Source organism: Apostichopus japonicus, chromosome 8 (genome assembly GCF_037975245.1).
Source record: "Apostichopus japonicus isolate 1M-3 chromosome 8, ASM3797524v1, whole genome shotgun sequence".
Taxonomy (NCBI): domain Eukaryota; kingdom Metazoa; phylum Echinodermata; class Holothuroidea; order Aspidochirotida; family Stichopodidae; genus Apostichopus; species Apostichopus japonicus.
Window position 1 is genome coordinate 31,956,253 of NC_092568.1, and position 26,063 is coordinate 31,982,315.

General features: G+C 36.8%; 2 protein-coding genes across 3 annotated transcripts; one reads left to right on the plus strand and one right to left on the minus strand.

The window, feature by feature from the left end:
* Nucleotides 1–284: 284 nt before the first annotated feature.
* On the plus strand, nucleotides 285–15,972 carry LOC139971604 (kanadaptin-like). 2 transcript variants are annotated; one of them, XM_071978228.1, is made up of 14 exons: nucleotides 285–493; nucleotides 1,858–2,687; nucleotides 4,671–4,839; nucleotides 6,765–6,893; nucleotides 8,456–8,525; nucleotides 9,504–9,646; nucleotides 10,032–10,192; nucleotides 11,074–11,143; nucleotides 12,567–12,756; nucleotides 13,106–13,208; nucleotides 13,874–14,087; nucleotides 14,721–14,782; nucleotides 15,042–15,276; nucleotides 15,814–15,972. In XM_071978228.1, the coding sequence occupies exons 1-14, from the start codon at nucleotides 415–417 to the stop codon at nucleotides 15,861–15,863; spliced, it is 2,505 nt and encodes an 834-aa protein (XP_071834329.1). In that variant the 5' UTR covers nucleotides 285–414; the 3' UTR covers nucleotides 15,864–15,972. The 2 variants fall into 2 exon arrangements, with proteins under 2 accessions (XP_071834329.1, XP_071834330.1); XM_071978229.1 differs by having other exon boundaries at nucleotides 286–493; nucleotides 14,721–14,774; nucleotides 15,040–15,276.
* Nucleotides 15,973–16,191: 219 nt separating this feature from the next.
* LOC139971605 (protein FAM98A-like) lies at nucleotides 16,192–24,702 on the minus strand. Its single transcript, XM_071978230.1, has 11 exons — nucleotides 24,547–24,702; nucleotides 24,001–24,149; nucleotides 23,305–23,439; nucleotides 22,142–22,224; nucleotides 21,111–21,302; nucleotides 20,615–20,731; nucleotides 19,598–19,697; nucleotides 19,197–19,279; nucleotides 18,181–18,268; nucleotides 17,551–17,598; nucleotides 16,192–17,294 (listed from the first exon to the last, which is right to left on the minus strand). The coding sequence occupies exons 1-11, from the start codon at nucleotides 24,582–24,584 to the stop codon at nucleotides 17,050–17,052; spliced, it is 1,278 nt and encodes a 425-aa protein (XP_071834331.1). The 5' UTR covers nucleotides 24,585–24,702; the 3' UTR covers nucleotides 16,192–17,049.
* Between the last annotated feature and the right edge of the window lie 1,361 nt (nucleotides 24,703–26,063).

The following is a 26,063-nucleotide window of genomic DNA, read 5'->3' on the forward strand; positions in this document are numbered from 1 at the left end:
TATTTTGTTCGTTTATCTGGTTCTACAAATTGGTATGTGTCGATTTAAAATGACATTTACCGATTTATTTTGACATATCATCGATTTGAACTGGTATACAGTAAGTCGATTTAAATCGGTAGAAGTCAATTTAAGCTGCTGGAAACTGGTATAAGTCGAATGAAATTGGTATATGTCGATTTAAATCGGTATAAGTTGATTTCCCACGATTTGCGACTGATGGCCCGCCATTAGGCGTCAGGTATCAAATTGTTGATCTGTGTAAACGACTGGAAACCGTATCGGCCTAACCTAGATAACCAAAATGGCGGCTTCCATGAATGAAAACATTGTATCCATTACAAAGAATTAATATTTACTTAACTACAACATTTATAACCGTTTCATCGCAGAAATTCTCAAATCTGGGTCAGTATGGATGTACGTGAAGAAATTAACCAGAGTGGAGCAGAACAGGTTCTTGAACAAAAGACCCAAGAAGGTTTAGCAGAAGGTTTGAACTTTGGTGCTGTGTTAAGGCTAGGCTAGGGCCTAGGCTAGTAACAATAACTCACTAAATAATACCAATGGAGCAATCATGTAGGCCTTAGCTTAAAAGTTAGCCTAATGTGTGTATACCACAGGAGTAACACATGCAGTACTAGAGTTAAATAGTAGGGCACCCAGCACTGTTATCAGCCCAAATGATACAATAGACATCATTCTTGATTTCTAATTTCTAACTTGGACATGAGCCCACACTCCACAGTAAGTGTTGGTTATGCAAGCCTTAGTGCAAGTGGGTCTAACAACAGAGATTGAAGTAAACTGTTTTAGCTTTGTTATCATTGAAGCTCATATTGTAGAGACTAGGGAGGGACAGACACAGGAACCAACATAGAGAAGACTACATACAGTCTCTGTCTGTAATCAACTGAGTCTATTCCAGCTCGCCTGCAGCTTTCACATGGCCTGATGTAATGTATTGATATTGCGATCATAATGTAATTCACGTAAAAGTAAAGAGCGACCTCTTTCAGATCAGCAATAAACATGGCGACCTCCGAAAAGATCTGACTTTGTTTATATCTACGTAAATAAGACATATACGTAAACATCAAACGTTACACCTAAGGCAGGCTGGTATGACTTAGCATCACAACACATACATTTACATAATAATACACACCAACAAGACAATAGAATAAGCAACAACCTAACTATGCATAGCAATAATACATACCAACACAATCTAATGTGAACTTCAAGTAACATGGCTATGTGAAGCCTAGGCCTACAAAAGGCTATAGCAGTAACATGGAACATTGAATTATGGTGCCTTGAATTATGGTGCATTGAATTATGGTGCCCTTAAGCTTAAAGCCTAAGAGATCATCAGTATTGTCCCCAAATATGCTAGAAAGTAAATATGTGGTCAATGATGCCAGATTTGAAAGAGGGTTGTACTGTCACCTTGAAGGATTTTATACTCAGTCATTGTGATATAATTTCATTAATTTTTGTAATGTCATAACAACATGTACATATATATATTTTATTTCATTTATGCAAAGGCTTTTCATTTCAGGGAATAGTTTAGTGTTGAACTATTATGTAACAGTTTGAAAGGCTCTGAGTTTTGTCTCTTATGAAATGTTTCTTATGGTTTCTGTGTACAAAGATGTGATCTACATCTTTGGACTTGTATAGAAATTTGAACAGTTTGCACAGTGTTTTGCCAGGAATTGCTAGATAACCTATTCCTTGCATTTAGCTATCAGGTTCAATTAATTCCATTGAATTCTTGATTGCATAACAAACAGAGATTCCTTCATTGCAGACATCTTAATATCTTTCCCATATATATTTCCTCTATAGCAGCAGAAGCCAGGGATGAACTTGTGCCAGAAAAGAAAACAGAAACCCCAAGTAATGTGGAAAGCTCCGAAAATGATTCAGATACTCAGGTGAAATCAAGTGAAACTCCCGTGCTACAAGATGAAGAGAAGAATACAACCACTGTCCAACCTACAAAACCAATCCTCAAATCTAGTGTTTTACCTTTCAAGTTACCCACACTCCCATTTAAAAAAGCACAAAAGTCACAGTCTAGTGAAGTGACAAGTTTGAACAAAGACAAATTAACTGATGATAGCTCATCCAATGAACCAAGGAAAATCTCTAAGGCCAATTCTGATTCCTCTAAATTGATTCCCAAAGCAGATTCAAGTGCAGTCAATGACAATTCTGTTGAGAACGCAGAGAAACAAGATGTTCCCGAAAGTAAACGCAAGACAGATAGAAAAAGGCAGTTACTCTCACCAGCTGAAAAACTCAAAATTCCCCCTCTTCCATACAAAGACCCATCTTGGGGAGGTATTCCAAGTAAGAACTACAGCTTGGAAGTATTAAAAAGTGGCAAAATCGTGGAAACAGTTGATCTCCGTGTAAAATCGTTCTATGTTTTTGGAAGATTGGAATGTTGTGATGTAACACTGGAGCACCCATCTATTTCTCGGTACCATTTGGTGTTACAATACAGAGCTGTTGGAGATAGTGAACGTGATCCAGGATTTTACCTTTATGATTTAGCCAGTACGCATGGATCACAGTTTAATAAAGGACCCATGAAAGCAAAAGTTTACTATAGGATAAGAGTGGGACATCAGTTCAAACTCGGAGGAAGCTCCAGAATCTTTATCTTACAGGTACATTACAAGTCGCCTACTTCTCCTCTTCCCCCTTATTGGTTTCTTTTCTTTCTTCTCTCCACCCTTTGTCAACTAATCGTCTTGCATTAATCTCTTTTGTGTTCACCCTGCTCATTAACCTATCTGTATTCTGTGTTTGTATTTTGTCCTTTGTAGTTGCTGTTACTTGTCATTCAGCCTCTGAAGAAGATCCAGCTAGGATCAAAATGTTAGGCCCACTTACTATATACACAAGTCATTTATGTCTTATTTTTTTTTTTTTTTGGGCAATTCTCCAAGGTCTGTTTTGAAAATTAAATTCTCTTACATACTGTGGCCTCATTCACATATTTGTTTTTCCGTGTTCTACATCCATGCAGTATTTATTGGGACTGAACACTACCCGCAGTGTTCACCAGTAAGTACATTATCAAGATGAATATTTATTGTTTGTGCAACATTTAGCTAGTGCCGCAACTCTCAATCTTAAGGTATTTTACCAAAAACAATCGCTGTTGCTTCGATTCTTAGAAGGATGCACAATAGGAAAGTTGATTGTTTGTTCCAAATAGATGGAATAGTTGAGGCAAATATGATACAATAGATTGTGAAAAGAAGAAACATCACTTAGTTACACTTGGAGATGAGACAACATTTTAGCTCAGGTTTCGAGTAAACTTTGTGTTCTTTAGTATTCCACTAATGCAGATCCTGAGTTATCATGGTGTAATTAAGTGTTCAAATCTTGGGTGCAGTTGTGGAAAGTTCTGAATTTTTTGTCTATTATATATATTATGGTATCTGACACTGCTATACATTATAACACTTGTATAGCAATTTGCTTAGCATTTTGCTATGTGATACTTGTTATGTAGTTCAGTTTTTTATTCTGAGGCAGAAGGAATCTATGTGAGTGGTGGTGCTGTGTGTGTGGCACTTGCTTGTTAACACCGTAATTCAAAGAGTTCAAGGTGGATTAACTTCATAAATTTGGTATGTGGATCCATCTTATTTGAGTACAAGAACCCTTTTCCTTTCTATGAAGTTCAATGGTCATTTGGGGTCAACAAAGGTCAAAGTATGTAAACTTTGTAAACAAGATAACTCAAAAAGTACATCTTTGTTGAACTTCATTCATGGTATGCAGATCCAGCTTGGTGAGTGCAAGAACCTGATTGAAATTGGTTGAGGTCAAAGGTCATTTGTGATCAACATTTAGTTCAAAGCCTGAAAATCTTGTAAACACGATAACTCAAGAAGTACATCTTTCTTGAATTTCATACTATGTATGTAGATCCAATTTGGTGAGTGCAAGAATCCTATTGAAATTGGTAGAAGTTGAAGGTCAGCAGGTGTCAACGTTTGCAAACCTTTTAAACATGATAACTCAAAAATTAAAGCTACAGTTAATCTGCGAATTCACCAATGATTTCGTTTGGTGAACATAGTTTGGTCAGATTCAGTTTGGTTTTGTGAAGGGGCTCTATAAGGCTTCGACAGAACATACAGTCATCCAGGAAATGAATCTGCCTCAAACAGTGGATAGCCTTGCTGTAACCCACTCACAAGGGCTATTTATTCATTCATCAACGTGTCTATATTTCACATAGGGACACAGTTCTTTCTGGATATCGAAACATTTTGGAAGAAAAATTCTTAACTGTAAAATCCTTACCAGTGAATGAAATGGTTGATGCCCACATGGGAGTGCTACATATAAGAGCTGGAAATCTCTGATCTTTTCTGTTTCTCACTTAATTCTTGGACAAAATGTAACTCACTTGCTCTACATTAGTCAGATAGTTATGTTTGATTTTTGAAAGAAAAAAACACAATTGTGCTGTACATTAGTCAGATAGTTATGTTTGATTTTTGAGAGAAAAAAAACAATTGAATTGAACAAATTTGCATAAAATGTTTGTTTGTTTAAATTATAAACAGGGACAAATCTCTTGTTTAACATATTTTGTGAAATTGTTTCTTTCTTTTTTCTATGTAAAGGGTCCTCCAGAAGATGAAGAAGCAGGGTCAGAACTGAGTGTGACACAGCTGAAAGAATTAAGACAAAAACAACTAGAAGAGCAAGAAGAATTAAAAAGGAAGCTGAAAGAGAGCAAGATGGAGACTCATGAAGAACCAAAGGAACAGAGAGGAATCAGCTGGGGAATGAGTAAGTCTGAAAAGAAGCTGCGTTGATTTGACCACAGGAGATAGTTATTTCATTTGTAAATATTTTTTCCCTACCCCTTTCCCTTAATCCTGTCATTGTCCCTCCACTTTTCATCTCCTACCTCTCCTCTTCCCCTGTTGGTTTCTTTCTTTCTTCTCTCTTTCTCTTGTTTACTAATCCCCTTATATCTATCTCTTTGTGTTCACCATGCTCATTAACCTGTCTGTATTCACTGGCGGATCCAAGGGGGGGCCAAGGGGGGCCATGGCCCCCCCCAAAGGTGAGCCAAAAAGTGTTTCCGAACATCCGCTAAATCATATGATTGGAAATTAAAAAAATCGAGAGGAATAGCAGTGGTAGACTAGTCTAAACCTTTTCGTTTTCTGGTTTAAAATTAAATGCAGAGCTCCCAACTGACCCGCAATTCGCGGGAATTAGACCCGCATTCTAACACCCAACCCCGCTGACCCGCACAAGCGTCCGAAAAAAACCGCATTGTAATTGTCAAGTATACATAAAAAAAAATGCATCAAATTTTGACTTAGCAACCATCATTTCTTTAGCATTTAGCATAATAGAGTATAAAACCTCCTTTACAGCATCATTTGAACCTCAAATTAGCCGATAATTCTTTTCATTGGGGCGAGCAGCGAACATTTTCATGCCACGGGAAAGAATGAATTATCACCTACTATTCAATTTATTGATGTTACACACAAAAAAATGCATATTTCTCAGAAAATTTTGGGTGACAAAAGCCTTTCTAAGTGCCACCATTTTACATGTAGGCATCACCAGGATTCCAAAAAAATTCAAAAGGGGAGGGGGACACCCCCTCCCCTTATACCCCTCCCCCAGGACGGCGATTCGTGGTATGGACCAGCATTTGCCTTCTCAAGAGTTGGGAGCTATGTAAATGTATGAGCATGAGGATTTACAGTTTAACACCATTTTGCAGTTACAGGCTGGTTGTAAGAAATTTATAACCTATGAGAAATAAAATTTCTTGAGAAAGATGATCCCAACTTTGTTTTATAAATATTTTAGAAAATTACACCTGGGAAACATTTTTTTTAGAAGTAAATTAACATCACCATTGTACACTTTTGTCGCACCAAATTGCATCTGAGGGCATTCAGCAATAGAAAATTTTCCAAAGGGGAGGGGGGCACCCCCTCCCCTTAGACCCCTCCCCCATATCACTCTAATGCCACTTTGGCCCCTCCCAAACAAAGGCCCTGGATCCGCCAGTGTCTGTATTCTGTGCGTGTTTTTGTCCCTTCTGTTACTGTTACTTGTCATTTAGCCTTTGAAGAAGATCCTGCTAGGATCGAAACGTCAGGCCAACTTACTTTTACACATTGTAAATATTTTGACGAAATTGAAAGTACCAGTGACTGATCTCAAGATATGTAGTACCAGTGTTATATCTAATTGTTTATCATGCATATTTAGTTGATTTTCTATTCATAAAGAGTGCCACATATGGCCTTAATTCTTAAACCAACTGCTTTTACATGCATTGCAGATTTAGGGGATTTGCCAAAAAAAAGGATGAAGATTTCGAGTGCAGTTGTGCAACTGTATATTCCCATCTGAAAAGAAAGATGAAATTGAAAGAAAAGTTAGAAACGGCTGAAGTTGTTGCTAACTACTGCATCCAGATTATTCTCCGAACGTTTGTGACCACAGAGTGTAGCAGTCCAGTATTTGCAATTCACATTTCGGTTTTGTTCAGTTTTTCGGTTTCTTAAAGTAAAAAATAGTACCAAAACTTGGTCGGAAAAAATGGTTTCGGTACTAAAACCGGTTTACCGTGCAAGCCTAAGCAGTATGCTAACAAGGCTAATACATTACGAATACTGTCTATGAAACGGGGCTCTAATAGTTTCCATCTAACGTTTGATATTTCTTTTCTCTTGCAGGAGATGATGCAGAAGAAGAAGAGATTGACATGGAGAAGAATCCTTATAACGTCATGAGTCAGGCTGAGAAGGAAGCATCTTATGTCAAGGATCCTAAGAAGACTCTTCGGGGATACTTTGAACGAGAAGGTATGTGTAGAAGGGAGGCCGTCAAGGTCGTCGATATTTGCCACAAATACTAACATGGTTAAGTTTCTAATAGCTTTCATAGATGCTATCCTACCTGGAGGTTTTGGAACTGTCCTATTAATTCATTAACATTGGAGAATGTGTAATAATACGAGATTTGCTTCTCTGATCTCTCGTTAATTAAGGGGAAGAGATATGAGGATGACAGTAATGCGATTTGTGACATTTTGTGCATACTTGACATGTTTTTTTATTTAAAGGTTCTAGCATATTTTGAGGGCAATTCTGGTGACATTTTACATCAGCACCATGGAGACTCTAGGACCCTTTTGTAGCTACTGTATAAATGAACAACAATATGGAGATCTGAAACAAGTGAATGTGCTAGTAGTTAGCAAAGCTTAGTTAACATTTGCTTTGCCATAATTTGGCTACTTATCACTAGCAAAACCAGTATGGTATAGTTTGGACCTCAGTTCTATGCATATCTGTGGATTTGACCATCTATGAGCTTAGCAGAGCATTTGAAGCATTGCTGCATTTGCTTTATTAATGTCGTAAAGACCGATCATACAGTGGACCCACACACACACACAGATTGAGTGAATAGAGCACCCAACAACTGTTTCCTGCTAACGACCGGAGCTTGTTAAGTTCACATGCAACTTGATTACCTGTGATTGGTTGCATTTATTTGTTAACATGTGGTCAAGTTTTATTGTGAAACACTGTTCACTGCTGCCTGCCAGTCTGGAGAACTGCTACATGTCCGGTCTCTTGTCTGAAGCCAATGGGACTCAAAACTGACAAAATCTCGATCTGTCGTAGTCTTAAGCACACGCTCACTGCCAGACTATCCACAGTTTTCCACATAGCAACAGTTTTCCACATAGCAACAGTTTTCCACATAGCAACAGTTTGCCACATAGCAACAGTTTTCCAAATAGCAACAGTTTGCCACATAGCAACAGTTTGCCACATAGCAACAGTTTTCCACATAGCAACAGTTTTCCACATAGCAACAGTTTTCCACATAGCAACAGTTTTCCACATAGCAACAGTTTTCCACTTAGCAACAGTTTGCCACATAGCAACAGTTTGCCACATAGCAACAGTTTTCCACATAGCAACAGTTTGCCACATAGCAACAGTTTTCCACATAGCAACAGTTTTCCACATAGCAACAGTTTTCCACATAGCAACAGTTTTCCACTTAGCAATAGTTTGCCACATAGCAACAGTTTTCCACATAGCAACAGTTTGCCACATAGCAACAGTTTTCCACATAGCAACAGTTTTCCACATAGCAACAGTTTTCCACATAGCAACAGTTTTCCACTTAGCAATAGTTTGCCACATAGCAACAGTTTTCCACATAGCAACAGATTTCCACATAGCAACAGTTGAGTTATGATCAGTCAGGCAGTGATTGTCTGCCTTTATGTTAAATGCAACAAGACATGACTAAAATATTTCACCTACTGTAGTCTTTACACATTCTTATGGTATGTTTAACATATACACAAGTTGTTTTTTTCTCCCTACTTCCTCTCTGTGTGTAGGGTTGGAGCTGGAGTATAATGTGGAAGAAAAAGGCAGTGGATTCAACAAGCAATATGTGTGTAAAGTGGAGTAAGTGCAACCCTGCTAATGACATTCATGTTCTCACTAAAATGATGATCTCTTTATCTTGACAGATGTTCTGTGACTTCTTATATGTGTTTCACAAAATATGTTAAATATAAATACTCCTCCCTTAAAATATTCCCATGCATTCTCTCATGTAAAATTTCAGTGAGTTGTATTGTTTTTTTTGGGGGGGGTGGGGGGGAAGAGAGAAAATTGATATTGTTGCTGAAGCGATTAGTGGAGTCTTTGAGTTTTGATGTTTGAAAGTATTTAACTGCTGGATTGGAGTAACTTTTTGTGCATATTCCGAAAAGCAACAGTTTGAAATGGCATACAGACAGTGTTGCATCTTAGTAGTAGAGACTTAAAGATATGATGAAATGTTTGATATGTTGTGGGTCAGTTTTGTTTTTGACACAACAGCGTTCTTAAAGGGTGTGAAGACTCGCGCACAAAGAAATGTCTCATGCCAGTTATCTGACCTAGCTTCCGAATGAAGTGTTAGACACCACCATCGATCGCAGAAAATACACACACAGCTTGCTACCATCGGTAATTAGACACTAGTGTACGGTCAATACATACGGTCAATACCCACAACACAGTGTACATAGCAGTGATGGACATAACAGGTCTAGATAAAAGATAACTAGGTATCACGTTTCATTACTGTCTGCATTTTGTAGTGACAAGAAGAAAATTTCACTTGCAAGCAACGGAAAGTTAACTTTTTCAGAGTGCGGCACGCCGTTTGGGGCGAGTCTTTAATGACTTTAAGTCCATATCTTGTCTACTCAGTTCTCATCGGTTCTGATAAGAAGATGAGGAAAATTTCCTGATGTTTATGACTGCAAATAATATCCACAAACAGTGTTGTGTATGCCCAGCCAGCAGAGATTGGCAAGAAAATTAAAAGGTGTTTCTGTAGTGAAGGTTTTCCAAAAATGGAGCAAACTCAAATTGTTCCTTTACTTTTTGTAGACTTCCTGTTGATGATGCAGAAGGAGACCCCATTACAGCTGAAGCTGCTGTATCAGGAAAGAAGAAAGAAGCTGTCATTGCATGCGCCGCGGAGGCATGCAGAATATTAGACGCTCATGGAGTACTAAGACAGGCCGTACATGGTGAGCATATTGTATAAAATCACGGCCATCATTTGAATCTGTTTGATTGTATTGTTGAGAATTTCAGAGACTTTTACAAAATATAGAAGTTTGTAAAATTACAGATCTGTAGTACCAATTATAACATTGCAAAGTCAAAAGTTGCTTTCAGTTTTCGGAAGCTTAAAAGTGGTTCAAAACTCAAGTCGCTTATAGATGTAAACAAATCAAGAAAACTTTGAAAAGTGTTGGAAATAACTGTTTAATTTTGTAATTTATTTCCTTTACCACCAACAAATTGTATCTGAATCACTTGTATATGTAAACAAAATGTCATTAATTCAAAGGGGATGAAATATTTGAAAATATGTCTCGGCCTGATTGTATCTTGTTTTCCCTGGAACAGAAAGCAAACAAAAGAAGAAGAAGAATTGGGCGGACGATGATTTCTACGATAGCGACGATGACTCGTACCTGGACAGGACAGGAATTATTGAAAAGAAGAGAACCAAGAGGATGATAAAAGCTGGAGTCATCAAACAAGAGGTTGACACCTACGATAGTCTGGTTAGTCAAACAGATGCCTCTTTTATTAGGGAAATGTTTAATATTACGGAAGTTTAATAATACGGAAGAAGATGCAGACTACTCAAATCAGAGGTTGACATCTACGATAGTCTGGTTTTCAAACAGATGCCTCTTTAACTAGGGAAATGTTTAATATAACGGAAGTTTAATAATGAAGAAGATGCAGACTACTCAAATCAGAGGTTGACATCTACGATAGTCTGGTTTTCAAACAGATGCCTCTTTAACTAGGGAAATGTTTAATATAACGGAAGTTTAATAATGAAGAAGATGCAGACTACTCAAACGAGAGGTTGACACCTACGATAGTCTGGTTAGTTAAACAGATGCCTCTTTTATTAGGAAAATGTTTAATATTACGGAAGTTTAATAATGAAGAAAATGCAGACTACTCAAATCAGAGGTTGACACCTACGATAGTCTGGTTAGTCAAACAGATGCCTCTTTTAAAAGGGAAATGCTTTTTTTTTAACTCACTCCCTATGTGGTAGTTTGTGTATTGCCTCTTGATGCTGTTTAGATCGTTGCTCTTGCGGTGTTGTTGTTAGTGTTACATAAAATATATAATTATTTTACTGAAAGGAGTTTACATCTTAATTTTCTTCAGGTAAAACATTTTAGATCTTTTTTATATACATTTTTATATTTTTTCATATGTAAAACTGTTTTCCATGATTTTGTATCATTTCTACTACAATGACAAAAACTAAAATGCCATGGACAGACAGAAGATACAGATAGTTTGACTTAAAATTATTTTGTTCTTGCATTTGAACTCTTATACAACCCGATAAACATGAATAATAAACATCTTCCAGTTGTTAGTTAACCTTATTAATACGCTGGTGGTTCATTTACAGCTGGTCAAACTATCAAATGTCGACGAAGAATTGAAAACAACACAAACGGAGCTGGATACTTTGAAGCAAGGTAAAAGTATTTATTGTAATAGAAGAGTAGAGGTAAGGGTGACTAAGTTGACACAGATCTTTTGAGCAGAGTTGCAAATAAATGGCCGATTTGTAAAAAGGTAATGTGCAGTTTCTGCTTTGATTTACTAATGGGTGGCATCTTCTTATAAAGATTCAAGTAGAGAAATGATTGGATTGAATGGAGTTTTAGCTATTGACTACTGGCAAACAATTCCTGTGCTGCAAATCTTAATAGCCTTTTCTTTCTTGAGGTGTCAGTTAGGAGAAGTTCAGAACAATACCTTTGATACTCTGTAACAAAGTGTCACATCATATCATGTCATATCATCTGGAAAGTATCAGGGAAGAGATTTCAAGCGACCTTTAGCTTATCTTTAACCAGTTTCGCGGTATGATTTAGGATCCTGAGATCCCTACTTTGTATCCCAGTCTGAGTGATACTACCAAAACTACTGCCGTCAATGGAAAGGATGAAATAGAGCAGTTGAGATTAATGTCATATTGATGATTTACATGTCATTGTACGTCAATGAGAGTGGTTGATGGAACCTGAAGGGTTATTGATTATTAAGGTGACTTTGATCTTCAATGAGAGTGGTTGATGGAACCTGAAGGATGAAATTATTAAGGTGACTTTGATGAAAACATTGTCACAGGGGCAATAAGGTGATATATAAGTGGAACCGACAATGTTATAGCTTCAATATTTTTTTATTTTATTTTTTTCTTAGCATAAGGGTACATCCCAGCAGGGTGGGTTTGCCAGGTTTGAGGCAACCTCCCATTATTTTTCCTAAGTAGTTTCCTTCTCTCTTCTAAAGCTTCCAAATGTTTGTGCTGCTTGTCTTCCATTTCATTTGTTACTTTAAATTGATATTGACTCTATTATTCCTCAAATGTTCCAATGCACCTGCAGGAGCTTTTATCATTCATTCTCTGGTTCTTACAAATGTCACCCCACCCCACCCCCCCCACCCACCCCCAGTTTTGCTATAAAGTTTGTCACTGGAGGGATAAGGCGGTATACATGTGGAAATATTCTCAACAAATTTATAGCTTTCATCATTCATTCTTTGTTTCCTGTAAGTTACCTTCTCCCCTCCCTCCTATGATGGGGTCTCCTCCCTCCTACAATGGGGTCTCCTCCCTCCTATGATGGGGTCTCCTCCCTCCTACGATGGGGTCTCCTACCTCCTCCGATTTGGTCCCCCACTCCCTAACAGTGAGATTGACCACATGTCAGTTTCTAAATGGTTGCAGAAAAGCATGATCATAAGAAGGCAAGTCCTTGTCTTTGGGAAGCTTGCCATGTTTCTGTGCTTGACTCATGTGAAGCACCAATGAGAGAGGTTAACATGGATTATTTCCTCTGATTTCATAATATATTTCCTCTCATGGTTGTGTTTGCTGCTACTGTTCAGATCAAAGTACCGGTTCAGAAGAGGATACACTCGACGCATTCATCAATCAGTTGAAGAGCGGTAAGACGGTGGATAAAACCAAGAGAGCAAAGATGAAATTACGGGTGATCGAACTCAAGAAAGAGCAAACCAGATTACAGAGGCTCATCAAATTGGTACAGCCTGCTTCTGTTACTCTGGGCATCTCGGAGTGAGTTTGACCTCTTAACGTCCTCCATTACTCTTTGACGTTACTGTAGAATAATTTGATGGTGTTTCTAATAACTACATATCTGTTTGCTTTTTGGCCTTCCATAACGCCAGGGAAATGAAGAACTTTGCACATTTGAACTGTTAAATCACTGTAGTTTATTTGTCATTTCTGTAATTAAGTTCTTTTCTTCTCTAGTCAACATAACTACCGAAATTATGTTTATAATCAATTTCTTAAAGAAAACGGAAGCTGCTATGCTTGATGTGTTTCACAGAAACTCATAATGAAAGTTGAGACTTCAACATTGTCTTCATATACACATATATATTGTCATTTTCTCATAAAGGAATGATAAATCACAGAGTAAGTTCGCTGCTCTATCCCAGAGGCTACCAATGAAAGGATTTATGAAAGGACGGAAAATACCCCAGTCGAAAGGGAAAAGTCAGGTAATTGAACATTCCTTTAATGTAATGAATGAGTGATTCATCTGAATATATATACAAGTTTCATGCTGTAAAACTGTATATATCTATTCTAAAATAGACATTTATAGTAACCAGAGCTAGTTCATTTGCTGGGGTCAATTATCTCAATTTAGTAGAAAATACATTGTTTCACAATTAATTCAGCCTTAATAATAATTTCATTTTACAATATTACCCCGGTCAACGATATCCTGTCAAACATAGAGACAATCCCTCCACATGGCAGCAGCTAAACAGCACCCAACATACAGTTTATCTCACAGGTCCCCATTTATACACCTGGGTGAAGAGAGGCAATGGAGATAAAGTGCCCTGCCCAAGGACACAATGCAATGATCTGGCCAAGACTTGAACCTGCAATCCTTAGATCACAAGTCCACTGCCTTAACCACTTGACCACAACTCCCCCACAACGCCTTCACTTTTTTTGAGACTTTAAGATGTTTCCCTTCCTCTACCTGTTGAACAAATTTCTGTTTTACACCACAATGACCATGGTTGGTCGATACATTAGTATTTTCAGGAATTTTAAGATCTTTCCGTCTTCTTCTCGACGAAACAATGAAGCCTTTTTAACATCCTTCGGAAATAGTTGAATTTCATTATTATTTGATTACGATCAACAGCTCAGCTTAGCTGACTCTAGTACTAGTCCAGCACCTTCCATAGTAGGAAAGACCAACAAGATGGAGGAAAACGAAGAGGAGGAAGATGATGATGATAGTGATGAAGAAGAGGAGGACAATGATAAAGAAGAGGTTGCAGAAAGAGGAAAGATGAGCAAGGCAGGAATGATTACTACATCACAAATACCTCAAGAAATTACAAAATCTGACACGGGTAAGGCACTTCTATCGGCCATCAAATCAGTGGCAATAAATATTGACACCACTTTCCACCTTCAGTTCATTCCACCTTTAATGTAGTCAGGCCTGTATCCAGGAATCATGAGCTGAAGGTGGCATCAGCAATTTAAGGAGGGGCAAAAATACTGGTGTTCTGTAACTTGTAAAGTATGTTGGTGGTACAGATTGGAGGGACGGGGGGGGGGGGGGGGGGAGGTGGGAAGAGGCTCCTTACTGTCCGCCTGGGTACTGGCCTAACTAGTGTTATGACAAGTTAGGACACAAGTCACAAGATTCAAAAAAGAATATTATATTTAAATTTATCTTCTCCAAAACATTTCTTAGCATTTTTTCTTTTGACCAAATCTCTTGGGAAACGTCCCAGAAGGACTTTGAGTGTAAAAATAAAGAGTATCGGCTAAAAGACAGTCGAATAATATTTACAACAGCCTGTAATGTTTTCAAAATTTGATGTGCATCAGTATTACAGTTAACTTTTATGCTTTTCTATTTGAATCCCTAAGGTATTGACAGGGACTTAAAGCCTGACCTAACCTTTAATGCCATTTTTAGGATAAGGAATTAAAAGAAGGAAACATGTTTTTTTTTAACGTCAAATTTCTTGCAGATTTACCTACAGCAGCAGCAAATCTTAACAGCAGCAAATCTGAACAAGAGAACAAGCAAAAGGTAAAGGATTTGGAGATGACCATGGTAACACAATTTTTTTCTATTGGCATTTCCTTTCCTTTTTATTGGGGGGGGGAGGGTGAAGGGGTTGCTTGTGGTTCAGTAACGATTTTTAAAGAGTACTCATTAACATGAGCATACATAAACATTGGCTCCCGTCTCCTGTATTCAGGAGGAGATTTATATTACTGCTTTCTTTTTTCTATGGTTAGTTCACCATTTTTCATTTCCAATATTGTGTTTTATTAATTTTCTCCAGATATCAAATGAGAAAATGCAGATGGAGACCAACAAATCCGTCAGTTCCAAACCACCAAGAGTCAGTCCCACCCAACAAAGAAGACCAAAGAGGGTCCTTGGACCACAAATGGGCCCCCTTATCAAGTTTAAAGAATTTGTCAACCGTGATGAACCAGAGAGCAGTACATCATCCGATGGACCTGATGCCAAAAAGAAGAAAGATGCAGACTTTGCTGACTGGATTCCACCTGATGGTAAGAATGTTGCTCTCAAAAGTCCAGAAGGTCAGAAAAAAATATTAGTTGTATAATTTGTATATTTTGTTGTGAAGCACATCCCTTTGAAATTATTGAATATTCGCACAGCTTTCCTTCCTTGAAGATCGTTCCAATTATCAAATTTAACCCCTGCAGTACCCCAGTCAAACCCACTTCTTCCTCCTCCCCCCCCCCCCCCTCGTGTCACACATCTGCCTGAATCGAGCAGCTATGGTTGCAGACTTGTTTGTGACACGTCACAACTTCCATCACAAAAAAAGTCTTTCCCTTTTACAGGACATAAAATATTGGATATGGGTAGAAGCTGATAGTATGGCAATTTGGGTGCAACACATTCCGGATTATACCATTTTTTAATATTGTTTTTTTGTTTTTTGTTTTTTTGTTTTTTGTTTTTTGTTTTTGTTTTTGTTTATTGTTTTTTTAATATTGTAATATTGTTTAATTGTATATTTCAGAAATGACAAATTACAACACATTTTTTCTTCACAATTTTTTTTCTTTCCTCGGCAGATCAAAAAGGAGATGGTCGGACGTTCTTGAATGAAAAATATGGATACTGACATTGAACTTATGATAAGATAATACTGAAAACTCTTACTTGTTAACAGAATGCCACTGCAATAAATAAATGAACAAAACTTAAAAATCGTTCAAAAACATTAATGAAAATCATGTGTTATTGTACTTGGATTTGTTATCAAGTCATTGATTGCAAGTAGTACTGTTCTTGTTCCTACTGGCTATTCAATATGCGACCTATTGTAGGAGAAGATAGCTATTTCAAGAGAGGCTCTACTCCTCATTGCTGAAATTCCAGCAGTAAAATTTCAACAAGTCCTCAAAACCTGTTATGCCTTGTTTAATAATCAATAAATGATTCATAAGGAGAGTGAGCCATCATTTTATACCATGTTCATAAAACAAAAAACATCTAGCCACTAATCAAATGTTCATTTGTTCACGCAGCAAATATTACTTCCTGCATCCTTATTCGGAAAACATGTTACAGCTCTGTTAATGCTTGGTTCCTCAGTTCAGTATTTTAACTGAACAACCAGAGGAACACAATTTCATTAGTCTGACACCCCAAGCCGCTACAAACCGCTTAAAAGTCAACCTAGGTTTTGATGATTTTAACACAAGATCACAACATCAATGCACATCTGTGCAATGTGTACCAATGAAAACAGTGATTTAAAGATCAAAATAATATTACAAAGGTATCTACTGTAAACAATCTGCAGTGGTATACATAAATTTATATCTGGCTTGAATTATGAAGACCTTTTCTTAAGTTGGGAACCAGTCCTCAAAAGTAGATATCAACATATCTTAAATCAAATAATGCCTGTTAACTTGGACACCTTACTGTTACTTCATTTGCTAAGAACGTTTGAAATACTCAACACAAACATAAATATTATCTTTATTATCTCCAACATGTAAGTTGATAAATTTATTAAAAGTAATATAATAAATAAGACTTTCAGGTTTAACTTAGTATATAATAATGTCAGAATCAACCAAATTGTTCCAAGGATTTTTTTTTTAAACTCAAGAAGTTCAAATACATGGGATTTCTTAAACCCCTTTGTTTTCTTCTATTGGTTTGACCTTATTTAATCATGCCAATGCATTTGATGCAAATTTTAATTTGTGGTTCCTTGCAAAGCTACACAAATTCTTGTTTTCTATACATTGCTACATGAAGTTTCATTTCTAATGTGGAACAAGTTTTCACTGCAATCAATACCTTCTTCCCCTTCGCCCACCTCTTTGATGTCCACCTCCTCCCCTATACCCACCGTTGTGTCCACCCCTCTGGTAATCAACACCACCACCACCCTGGTAAATGCCACCGCCACCACCACCACCGCCACCACCTTGATAGCCATCAGCTTGGTATCCACCTCTATCCTGGAAACCACCTTGGGAGTTGCCTCTGTCTTGTGACCAACTGCCTCTACTCTTGTCACCTTGATTTGACCAGCCTGCCAAGAAAAGATTAAAATACATTAATGAGGTATCAATGATGTTATGAGCAAAATGTTTAAGGAGAGTGGTACATCTTAAAAGTCACTTCTTAAGATAGAGTTCAGAAACTCTTCACTTTCTCACCACCACTACAAGCAATAAGGCTTTTCTCCTCATTATGAAGTTTTCTTGCACTATGAAAGGCAACCGTTCCAATTTCCCTTGTTCTCATGTCTGTTTACGAATATACATTTTATACATCGAACAGCTTACCTCCTTGAACTCGACCACCACGTCCCCTTCCTCTGCCACGACCACCACCTGATGAATGGAAATTAATGCTGACATAGATCCCAACGAAAATGTTTTTTTTTTTTTTTTTGATAATATGAAAGGCTCAGAAAGTGACTCATATCATATAAAACACAAACAAAACAAAGCATACCGAATGATCCTTTTTAACTTATTCTATTGTTGACACTTTTTTTATATTTATCATTATCCATTCAAGTGATTTGAAAAAGTGCATTGGCCAATAACATAGCATGTCACACACAAGGACTATAAACTAAAGTGATTTGATTTTCTAATTAAGTGACTATTATAGTACCTGAACACCATAAACCAACAACTACTACCACAGTCGTAAAGTTCCCCACAAGATAAAAACATCTCGGAGTTTCTTGAGAAACTATAGGGCTGTTATTTCATGATTACACTATTAGCCTGGAAGAGAGCAGACAATACAGTGATATGGAAAAAGCTGAATGACCCATAACCTTCACATCACATCTTGTCGCAAGCCACACTTTAGCTCATTTCACCCTTGGTACACAAGACTAACCCATATGTAAATAGTACTCCCTGACCTCCGACCCCTATTTCTTTACATTAATCTCTAACCTCTTGACCCTTCTGTCCTCTTCATGAAGGATGGCATCTCAGGAGGAGGTGGAGTTGCCTCGGTTGGCCGTCCGCCCCTGTCGGGTACCTATAGGAGTTATGGGTAACATTACCTAATCAATCTAATAGCTGGATATTTAAGTTGCATATTTTAAATGTAACTAATAATCCCTTGTGCCATAGAAAAAGTTTCATAAAAGAAACTACCGCATTGAGGCAAGATAATAGATGTAATCAAAAAGTATATTTTCTGTTTAAATTTTTTTTTTCTCTTTTTGGGCTAACAGCTCAGCTTTGCTGCATTTTCTTCTCAAGAATACAATAAAAATTTAGGCTGAATTTTAGTCTTGATATGTTATAATCCAAGAAAAAGGAAAATTTGAGAGCAAGTAGTTGTTCTATAGTTATTCCAGTTTTCAAGATATTAATATAATACAAATCTCTGGAATGCTCCGTTACAGCTAAAATTGGTGATAATGTCGGCTCTTCGGTGGTGCAGGCCAGAAAGTCAATGTTAATCCATTATAAAGTCTAATAACTCAACCAAAACCATTTCTTTTAAATTCATATAACTAACAGAGCACCGTTGGATGACATTCAACATCATCTGTCCTTGACAAATATGTAATACATTGCAAACTTGTCATTAGGTGCCACAGAAATCTTCTAATAAATGTTTCTCATTGAGTTTGTCTTGAATCAGACGAACTGACCTTATGGTCCTCCATTTATTAGACTAAGTAGTCCAGTCACTTTGATTGATGAACCTCAGAAGTTTAAAGGGTCATTTCTCAAAATTAAAAAGTGGTATACAAAGTACAACCTAACCTCATAGCGTTTTCTATAAACTGTATACAACATATACAACATATCAAAATGAACTGTATACAACATCAAAATAAACTGTATACAACATATCAAAAATTGTTGGCCTAAAGTCATATTTGAATTAGCAATAAAGAACAAAAAGCATGACATCCATATCGCACTTTGATTTCCGAATATGGGTTACTTACGGAGCCAATAAGTACTTTATTGATTGGACATTTAGCACTTTCTCTTGCCACACCTGAACTTGTCTTCTTCAGTTTTGCTAAATCTGTCAAGAAACAGAATTGATTCAACCGCACAATAAATCTACAGCGTAAGAATGAGTGTGGGGAGGGGGGGGCATTGATCTTAGCAATCATTGGGAAATGGAACTGCAATACTTGATGATAATAAATCAGCCCTCATTCTTACATGCAAATAATTTGCTTCGATTTACAGCAAAGTCTCTCGCACATATTAAAAGTTTGACATTCAAAATTCAATTTGCTTACAATTTATGTTGTGCTATTCTGTTTGCTTGGTAGGGAAAATTCCTGTTGACAAAACAAAGAATACAAATTTTTTTATGTTTAAAGATGATAAATACCGTCTCGTGCTGCCATCAAAGATGCCAGAGTTATGCCGCTATCTGCCTTCAGTGCTTTCCTTTTTGGCTGGAAAGTTGATGCTAACGTGTCTTCCTTCCCCTGAAACAAAAATGATGGATCAATATTTATGATGACACAAAACCAGTGGTTGATTTGAAATAATCATTTGTAGCAATGTAATCTGAGGAATCTGAGAAGTATGGGATTCAAAGCTTGGTCAAACAAAGTATGCTGGGTTTGTAAGTTTCACAAACAGAAACATCTCTCAAATTATTTAACAATGCAAATTGCAAAATGAGCTAAACTTGCTTACTTGACTGCTGTTAGATATAATGGCCTTTGGTCTATCCTCCCCTCAACCCCCTCCCCCTTCCTCAATATATGTATTTGTCTGGTATTGTAATATATGTACGCAATAATTTAACCTCCCACCACGTCAATTGGTGTACCAATTCAGTGCTATTTGACATAACTGTATTGCTATTCTTCTATAAGTAAGAAGTGTAATGATATTTTAATCTTTTATACCGCCCTCTGTTTTGTATGTTATTGCACAATCACCTTGGATCACAACCTGTATCTAACAATGCATCAACAAATTTTCAAATTGTAAATCCTTGTCATCTGCCTCAGTGATGCAAGAAGTAACCTATTTGTCTTCAACAATATACACACCAAGTCTAGTTTAATTTTTCATTATGAGTAACATATGTTGACTATGTCGTATTGTGTAGCATGGAATCACTTCACATGTGTTTATCGTGTAAACTTCCATATCATTGCAGCAACAAAATCGGGGAAGAAGAAGTATCTTTACATGATGTGTTTGTGAGAGAAACAAAACATTCCAAACCAAAGTATTTTCTATTGCTGATGGGAAATTTGCAAGATATTTAACTGGTTAGACTATACCCCATAACTTTAGTACTGTCATCAGACCTTTGACCCATGACCTTGTATTGACATATCTTCCTCTGGGATATACTAAAGTTATGATGAAGTGAATCTAGACTCACCTTGGCTCTATCAGACCACCTGAAGGACTGTACTGTTACGTCTAACCTCTTCAGCAACATTTTACGGCGTAACGTGTACTCATTCCTCATCCTTTCGTTGATCTTTGCTAGTTTTGCCTGAGTTGAGGGCAGTAAACAGAGATACAGAACTACAAAATCCAGTTTATCACTTAACAAAAAAAAACACAACATTGTATCTTTTTCAACAGAATAGACAAAAAGGTTACACTGATCAAAGGTACACATATCAAGTAAAAGCTGTATGAATTATAGGTCAACGTTGTTGGTAGTTAATATTACAAAACTGAAACAAAATTTGTACGAAGGGTTAACACATGACCGACTAAAAATTTACTATCATACCACTGATGCAGCAGAATTGTAGTACATTTTGGGCTCAACTTTTTGTGCAGTGATATTGTACATAGAGTGCTGCAACACAATTATTTCTTTAATAGGAAAAGTTCAAAAGTGTAGATCTTGCAGGAATACTCACCCACTGTTGTTCGCTGAGATTGGACTTTAAAAGAGGCGTCCCGACACCATGCTTGGATTTAGATACTGCAGCTCTAGCTTGAGATTCTAACTTTGTGAATAACATCTCCGCAGTGATGTTCGGTGGTGGTTTGGACAGTTGCAAAGCTCGACAAATTTGCCTTAAGTATTTGCTAGAGAGGTCCCAATGACTCTGTAAATGAACAAATTTCATCAACCATATGGGATTACAGATTATCCATGAACTCACCAAAATAGATGTGTGATATTTGTTTGAAGAGTACAGAAATAAACTACCTACAATAAAGACAATAAAGAAACATACACCAGAAGGATTGAAGTGAATTCTCTGCTCATTAAATATAAAAACATTGTGCAGAAACAAATCCAACCAGTGTCATTACCTTATGTGATAGAAATGAAGATAATTATTATTTGAAAGAACCATGGTTTAAAGATCTTGTCAAGAGTGGTTGGATGCCATCTTGTCCAATGTTTAATGTCATAGTGCTACAAAGAGGCAAAAAACAGCTTGTTTCCTTTCTTTGTCTGTTAATATTATCACAGGGAAAGGAAGAGTGATTTTATGGAATTTAAGTCCTCACATGTTAGCAGAAGCAGCACCTACTTGCTCATGCAATCTAACAGAGGAGCAAATAAACTCTAGATAGATAGAAACATTGAAAATGTAAGCACAAGTGGTCAAGAGATATTATTAAAATATATAAAATATCATTAACTTGGTATCTCTTAAATATGAAAGGAATAAGCCTGAGAGGACAATTGTTGAGACATTCAAGGAGCAGTAGAAAACTTAAGTTTGGGTTACTTCTACTGGACAATAAACCAGTCATGACTAACAGTGCATTTGCAAAGAAAGCTCCACTTGTTTCTAATAGCTATCGCCAAGCTGTATTGGTGCATCATGATTATGTGGAACTGCAAATAAAAGATAAGGAGAAAAAGACAATGCTAGTCATTGACAAACATAAACATAATGGTAAACTTTGACAGAATATTGGTGTTGCTTACATCTTCATCTGTTTCCATTTTATTCTCTGTTTCCTCCTTTAAGGCGGTAATTCTTGCTGCTTGAAGTTCTGTGGTTAAAAAGTCTAGCAAGAAAAGAAAAATGTTGGAATCCAATCTAGTCTATAATACTTCTCTACGATACATCTCTTTCATATGGATACAGGGTAAGAGCACAAAGAAAAAAACAGTCAAGGCAAAGTTAAAACAAAAGTGAAACGCTATTGGTTTCATCCTATCATCTATCATCCAAGAACTGGAAAAAGTTCTCCTGCAACATTTAAGCACCATTCTGAGTCTGATCAACAATCTCCTCAAACCTGCAGAGTATTTTCTCAAGTAACACTGTATTAGAACACACTAAAACAACCTCCTACAACTTGTTCCAAATAATTGCTAATGAGAACTACTGCATGAAATTGATTTGAATCTGAACTTTTCATCACCTAGCCACTCTCATAGTAGTAATAAGTTAATAGCATAGCCACTATTATAGTAGTATTAACACAGCCACTTTTCATAGTAGTATTAACTGTGCCATATTCATAGCAGTATTAACACTGCCACTTTCATAGTACTTAGTATTAACACTGCCACTTTCATAATAGTATTAATTGTACCATATTCATAGTAGCATTAACACTGCCACTTTCATAGTAGTATTAACACTGCCACTTTCATAGTAGTATTAACAAAGTCAATGTGTTTTGTTGAATTAACACACTTGTTACTGTTGAATTAACAGTCACTTTTCATAGTAGTATTAACAATGCCACTACTCATAGATGAATTAACACAGCCACTTTTCATTGTTAAATTAACACAGCCATTTTTCATAGTAATATTAACATAGTCACTTTCCATACTTAGTATTTACACACTTGACAGCATATTGGTTACTTTTGATATTTTGAGTTATAATTCACTATTTGAAATGAAACTTGACTAGTCATAATCATCACCTATTAACGCCTCTAAGGAGATGTTAGTTACCATCACAGGAAATTCATAAAATTCAACTCAAAAAAGGAGCACTGGTAAACCAAGAAATGCTTATTTTCAGTATGTGGTTATTCAGATAGGGACAGAAGTACAGATAAAACAATTTTATAAATTTATAATCTTTTCTATCAATTTATCCCAATTATGAAGATGACATATGGTACCTAATAGAAGCAGTCGATTTTTCTCATTTCCAAATCTATTTATCGTTTCGCCTTGTGTGAGGGATTCATGAGGACACTGGAGTTCAGACAGTAATCCACATAGCTCTAGTTCAAAGGTATCTGCTTCCTCCGCACCTGGAAAAGGAAAAGGAAAAGTTTAATAGCTCAAATAACCCACAACTAAAACTTATTAAGCATTTTTTCATAATCTTAAATTGTACTACTGTATGTTAGATACAATTTTCAATTTTGATTTCAAATTTATTTCTCATATGTTTGTGCAAAATTAATACAAGAATAACAAAAAATTACATTACAAAGGTTAACTGTCAACATATCAAGGACACTACGAAAACAGCAAGGCTAGTATCTCAGCTAGTGACCAAGTAGAAATATAAAACAATGAAATATGAAAGACATAGAGAAAACCTATAATAATAATTATTAATTTCATGCTTCAGAACAGTACAAATTTTCTACACAACTGAAGGTAGAGTACAAGTATTACAACCAAAACATGCTACCAATGACACTTTGTGCTAATACATAAATGACCACCCTTTGACTTTCTTCATGTGATGTGTTAGCCCCATTTCTTATCACTCGATAGGGCCTAGCTGCGCACCAAGTAACCTAAACTAGTTTGACCTGTAGCATCTTCCAACTTTGTCTGTTACTGCTAGTATGCAAACTTACTTGAGGTGGAGCTTACTGAGGCTTCTACATTCTCAAGCTTGCAGAGATTTTCGGCTAGCCATGACACCAAGCTTGTAAATAATGGTGAACATGGGCCTCCTTTCACTGCTTCACGGAAACTGGTTTCTTCAAGTAGTTCTCCTTGATATCTTATTTGAAGAAAAGTAAACAAAATATTGCAGTAACCTCCAGGCAGCTAAAACTAAGCAACATTGAAACTTATTTACATGCCACATGACTCAAAACAGATGATCTGTTTCTCCTGGTAATGTATATATGTCTTCTGTGTATCAGTTGACCTATACCCTGAAGGGTAGATGTCATCTGATTTGATGGAGGCTGCGGGACAAATAAAACTACATGCTGGATGAAATATTGAAATAAAAGCACATGTTGGAATGAACAAAAGATGTATTTCAATGACTAACAGTAGTAGCCTACATATGACACTCGATAGGGTTCAGTTCCACGACATACGAAATAGTGAATGAACTGTATAAACTCGATTGGAACAGTCTTATCCACGGGGATCCTTCATATTCTCACCCGAGATCTTCTAAACTATCCAGAATATCATTTTCCATCTTTTTCGGTTCCTTTAAGGCTATATGCGCTATGATTTGAAGTACGTTTCGAATGAGCCCTCACAACCTTCGTTTCGCCACCTGGTAGCAATCACACGACTGACCATATATCCGGGAAAAAATTATGCTAGATGTTGGTAACTTCTCGACATTCGAGAATTCCGTAACTTACCTATCAGTATAAAGTTTGTTAAACCGAACGAATATTATCAAGGAGACTCCCCCAACCGGTAGCAGGGGCGTAGTTAGACCTCTCTTTTAGGCAACGGGAATGTTTTTAGGGGCAGTCAGAACCTATTTTCTAAAAATAGCATTTATCTGACATTTGTTTCTTGGGAGATGGGGGCGTCGGGGGGAGAGGTTGGGACAAACATTGGTAGGGCCTACATTTTTAAGGAGGGGTCGAAATTGAAAGTTTTTATCAATTTTATGATTGAAAATTTCAACATTATCTTGCCTCCAGGACGTCATCCCCTCGGCTTTATGTTTATGAAACAAGGCTATTTTTACTGCAACAAGTTCATTGAAATCACAGACTGGGGCCTAGTGCAAGAGGCATGAATGAAAGATTTCCTCGAATTATAATGTACATGAGCGCCATCGATATTTCGCCCTGGTCGATTTGTTCGCAGTAGATGTATCTAAAATGTGTTAAATGACAAGAACAAATTATGTATTTCTTTGTGAATTATCTGTGCTGCGAAATCTTTGTGAATATAGTGCCGGCGGAGAAATACAACAGCAGAGTTTGCATAAAACGATGAAAACATCGAACAATATTGAAACATGAACATGAATCTTTGATAACTGGAACAAGAATCCTCAGCTGAAATTGTAACTTACATATTGTACGAAACTACAGCATCTCACAAAAGACTTGTTAGGGACTCTTTTGTCACATTACAAGGTGATTGAAACGGATCCATGAGCATTATCCTGTTATAACTGCCTCTCACGTTCAGTTGTGACCACGGTCATAATCGTATAAGCCGTAAGTGTGTCGCGTACACTTTTGAATAGAATTGAAAAAAAAAAAATTTTAAATCATGTTTAATCCCCCGATCAGCAGAGATTTGTTTCTTTGACAGCCAGCAAAAAAAAAAAAACGGGTAAAGGCTTGGTGCAGGGTTGTTACACTGCCATTAGTTTCCTGGTTCAAAACATCATCTATTGACCAGTACTCTCGACCTATTCAAAGTTTCTAGTGATGAACTAGTGTTGCATTGAAAAGGGGATTTCAAATGAGCCTTCTAACCATTGAGATCTAAACTCAGCTAAAATATTTATATTCCCATAATATCAGAATTTGTTTTAGTTGGTTGGGGTTCATCTCCATGGGGATGGGGAAGAGGGAGTTGAACACCCTAATATTTCCTGTTATTGATTGCTTAAAAACGCACTATGTGAGTAATGACTATACACAAGCCTGAAAGCAGATAAGTTAAGTTAACATAAGTGGTCCAAGTTCACGTGACACTT

Excerpts from the sequence above, each read along its gene's own strand:
- LOC139971604 (XM_071978228.1), top strand. The coding sequence starts at position 415 with ATGGATGTACGTGAAGAAATTAACCAGAGTGGAGCAGAACAGGTTCTT. Across the intron at positions 494-1,857 it reads CCAAGAAGGTTTAGCAGAAG|CAGCAGAAGCCAGGGATGAA; the intron begins GTTTGAACTTTG and ends TTTCCTCTATAG. Across the intron at positions 15,277-15,813 it reads TGACTGGATTCCACCTGATG|ATCAAAAAGGAGATGGTCGG; the intron begins GTAAGAATGTTG and ends TTTCCTCGGCAG.
- LOC139971605 (XM_071978230.1), bottom strand. The coding sequence starts at position 24,584 with ATGGAAAATGATATTCTGGATAGTTTAGAAGATCTCGG. Across the intron at positions 19,698-20,614 it reads GGTGGTCTGATAGAGCCAAG|GGGAAGGAAGACACGTTAGC; the intron begins GTGAGTCTAGAT and ends TTTTTGTTTCAG. Across the intron at positions 19,280-19,597 it reads TTTGATGGCAGCACGAGACG|ATTTAGCAAAACTGAAGAAG; the intron begins GTATTTATCATC and ends GTTTCTTGACAG.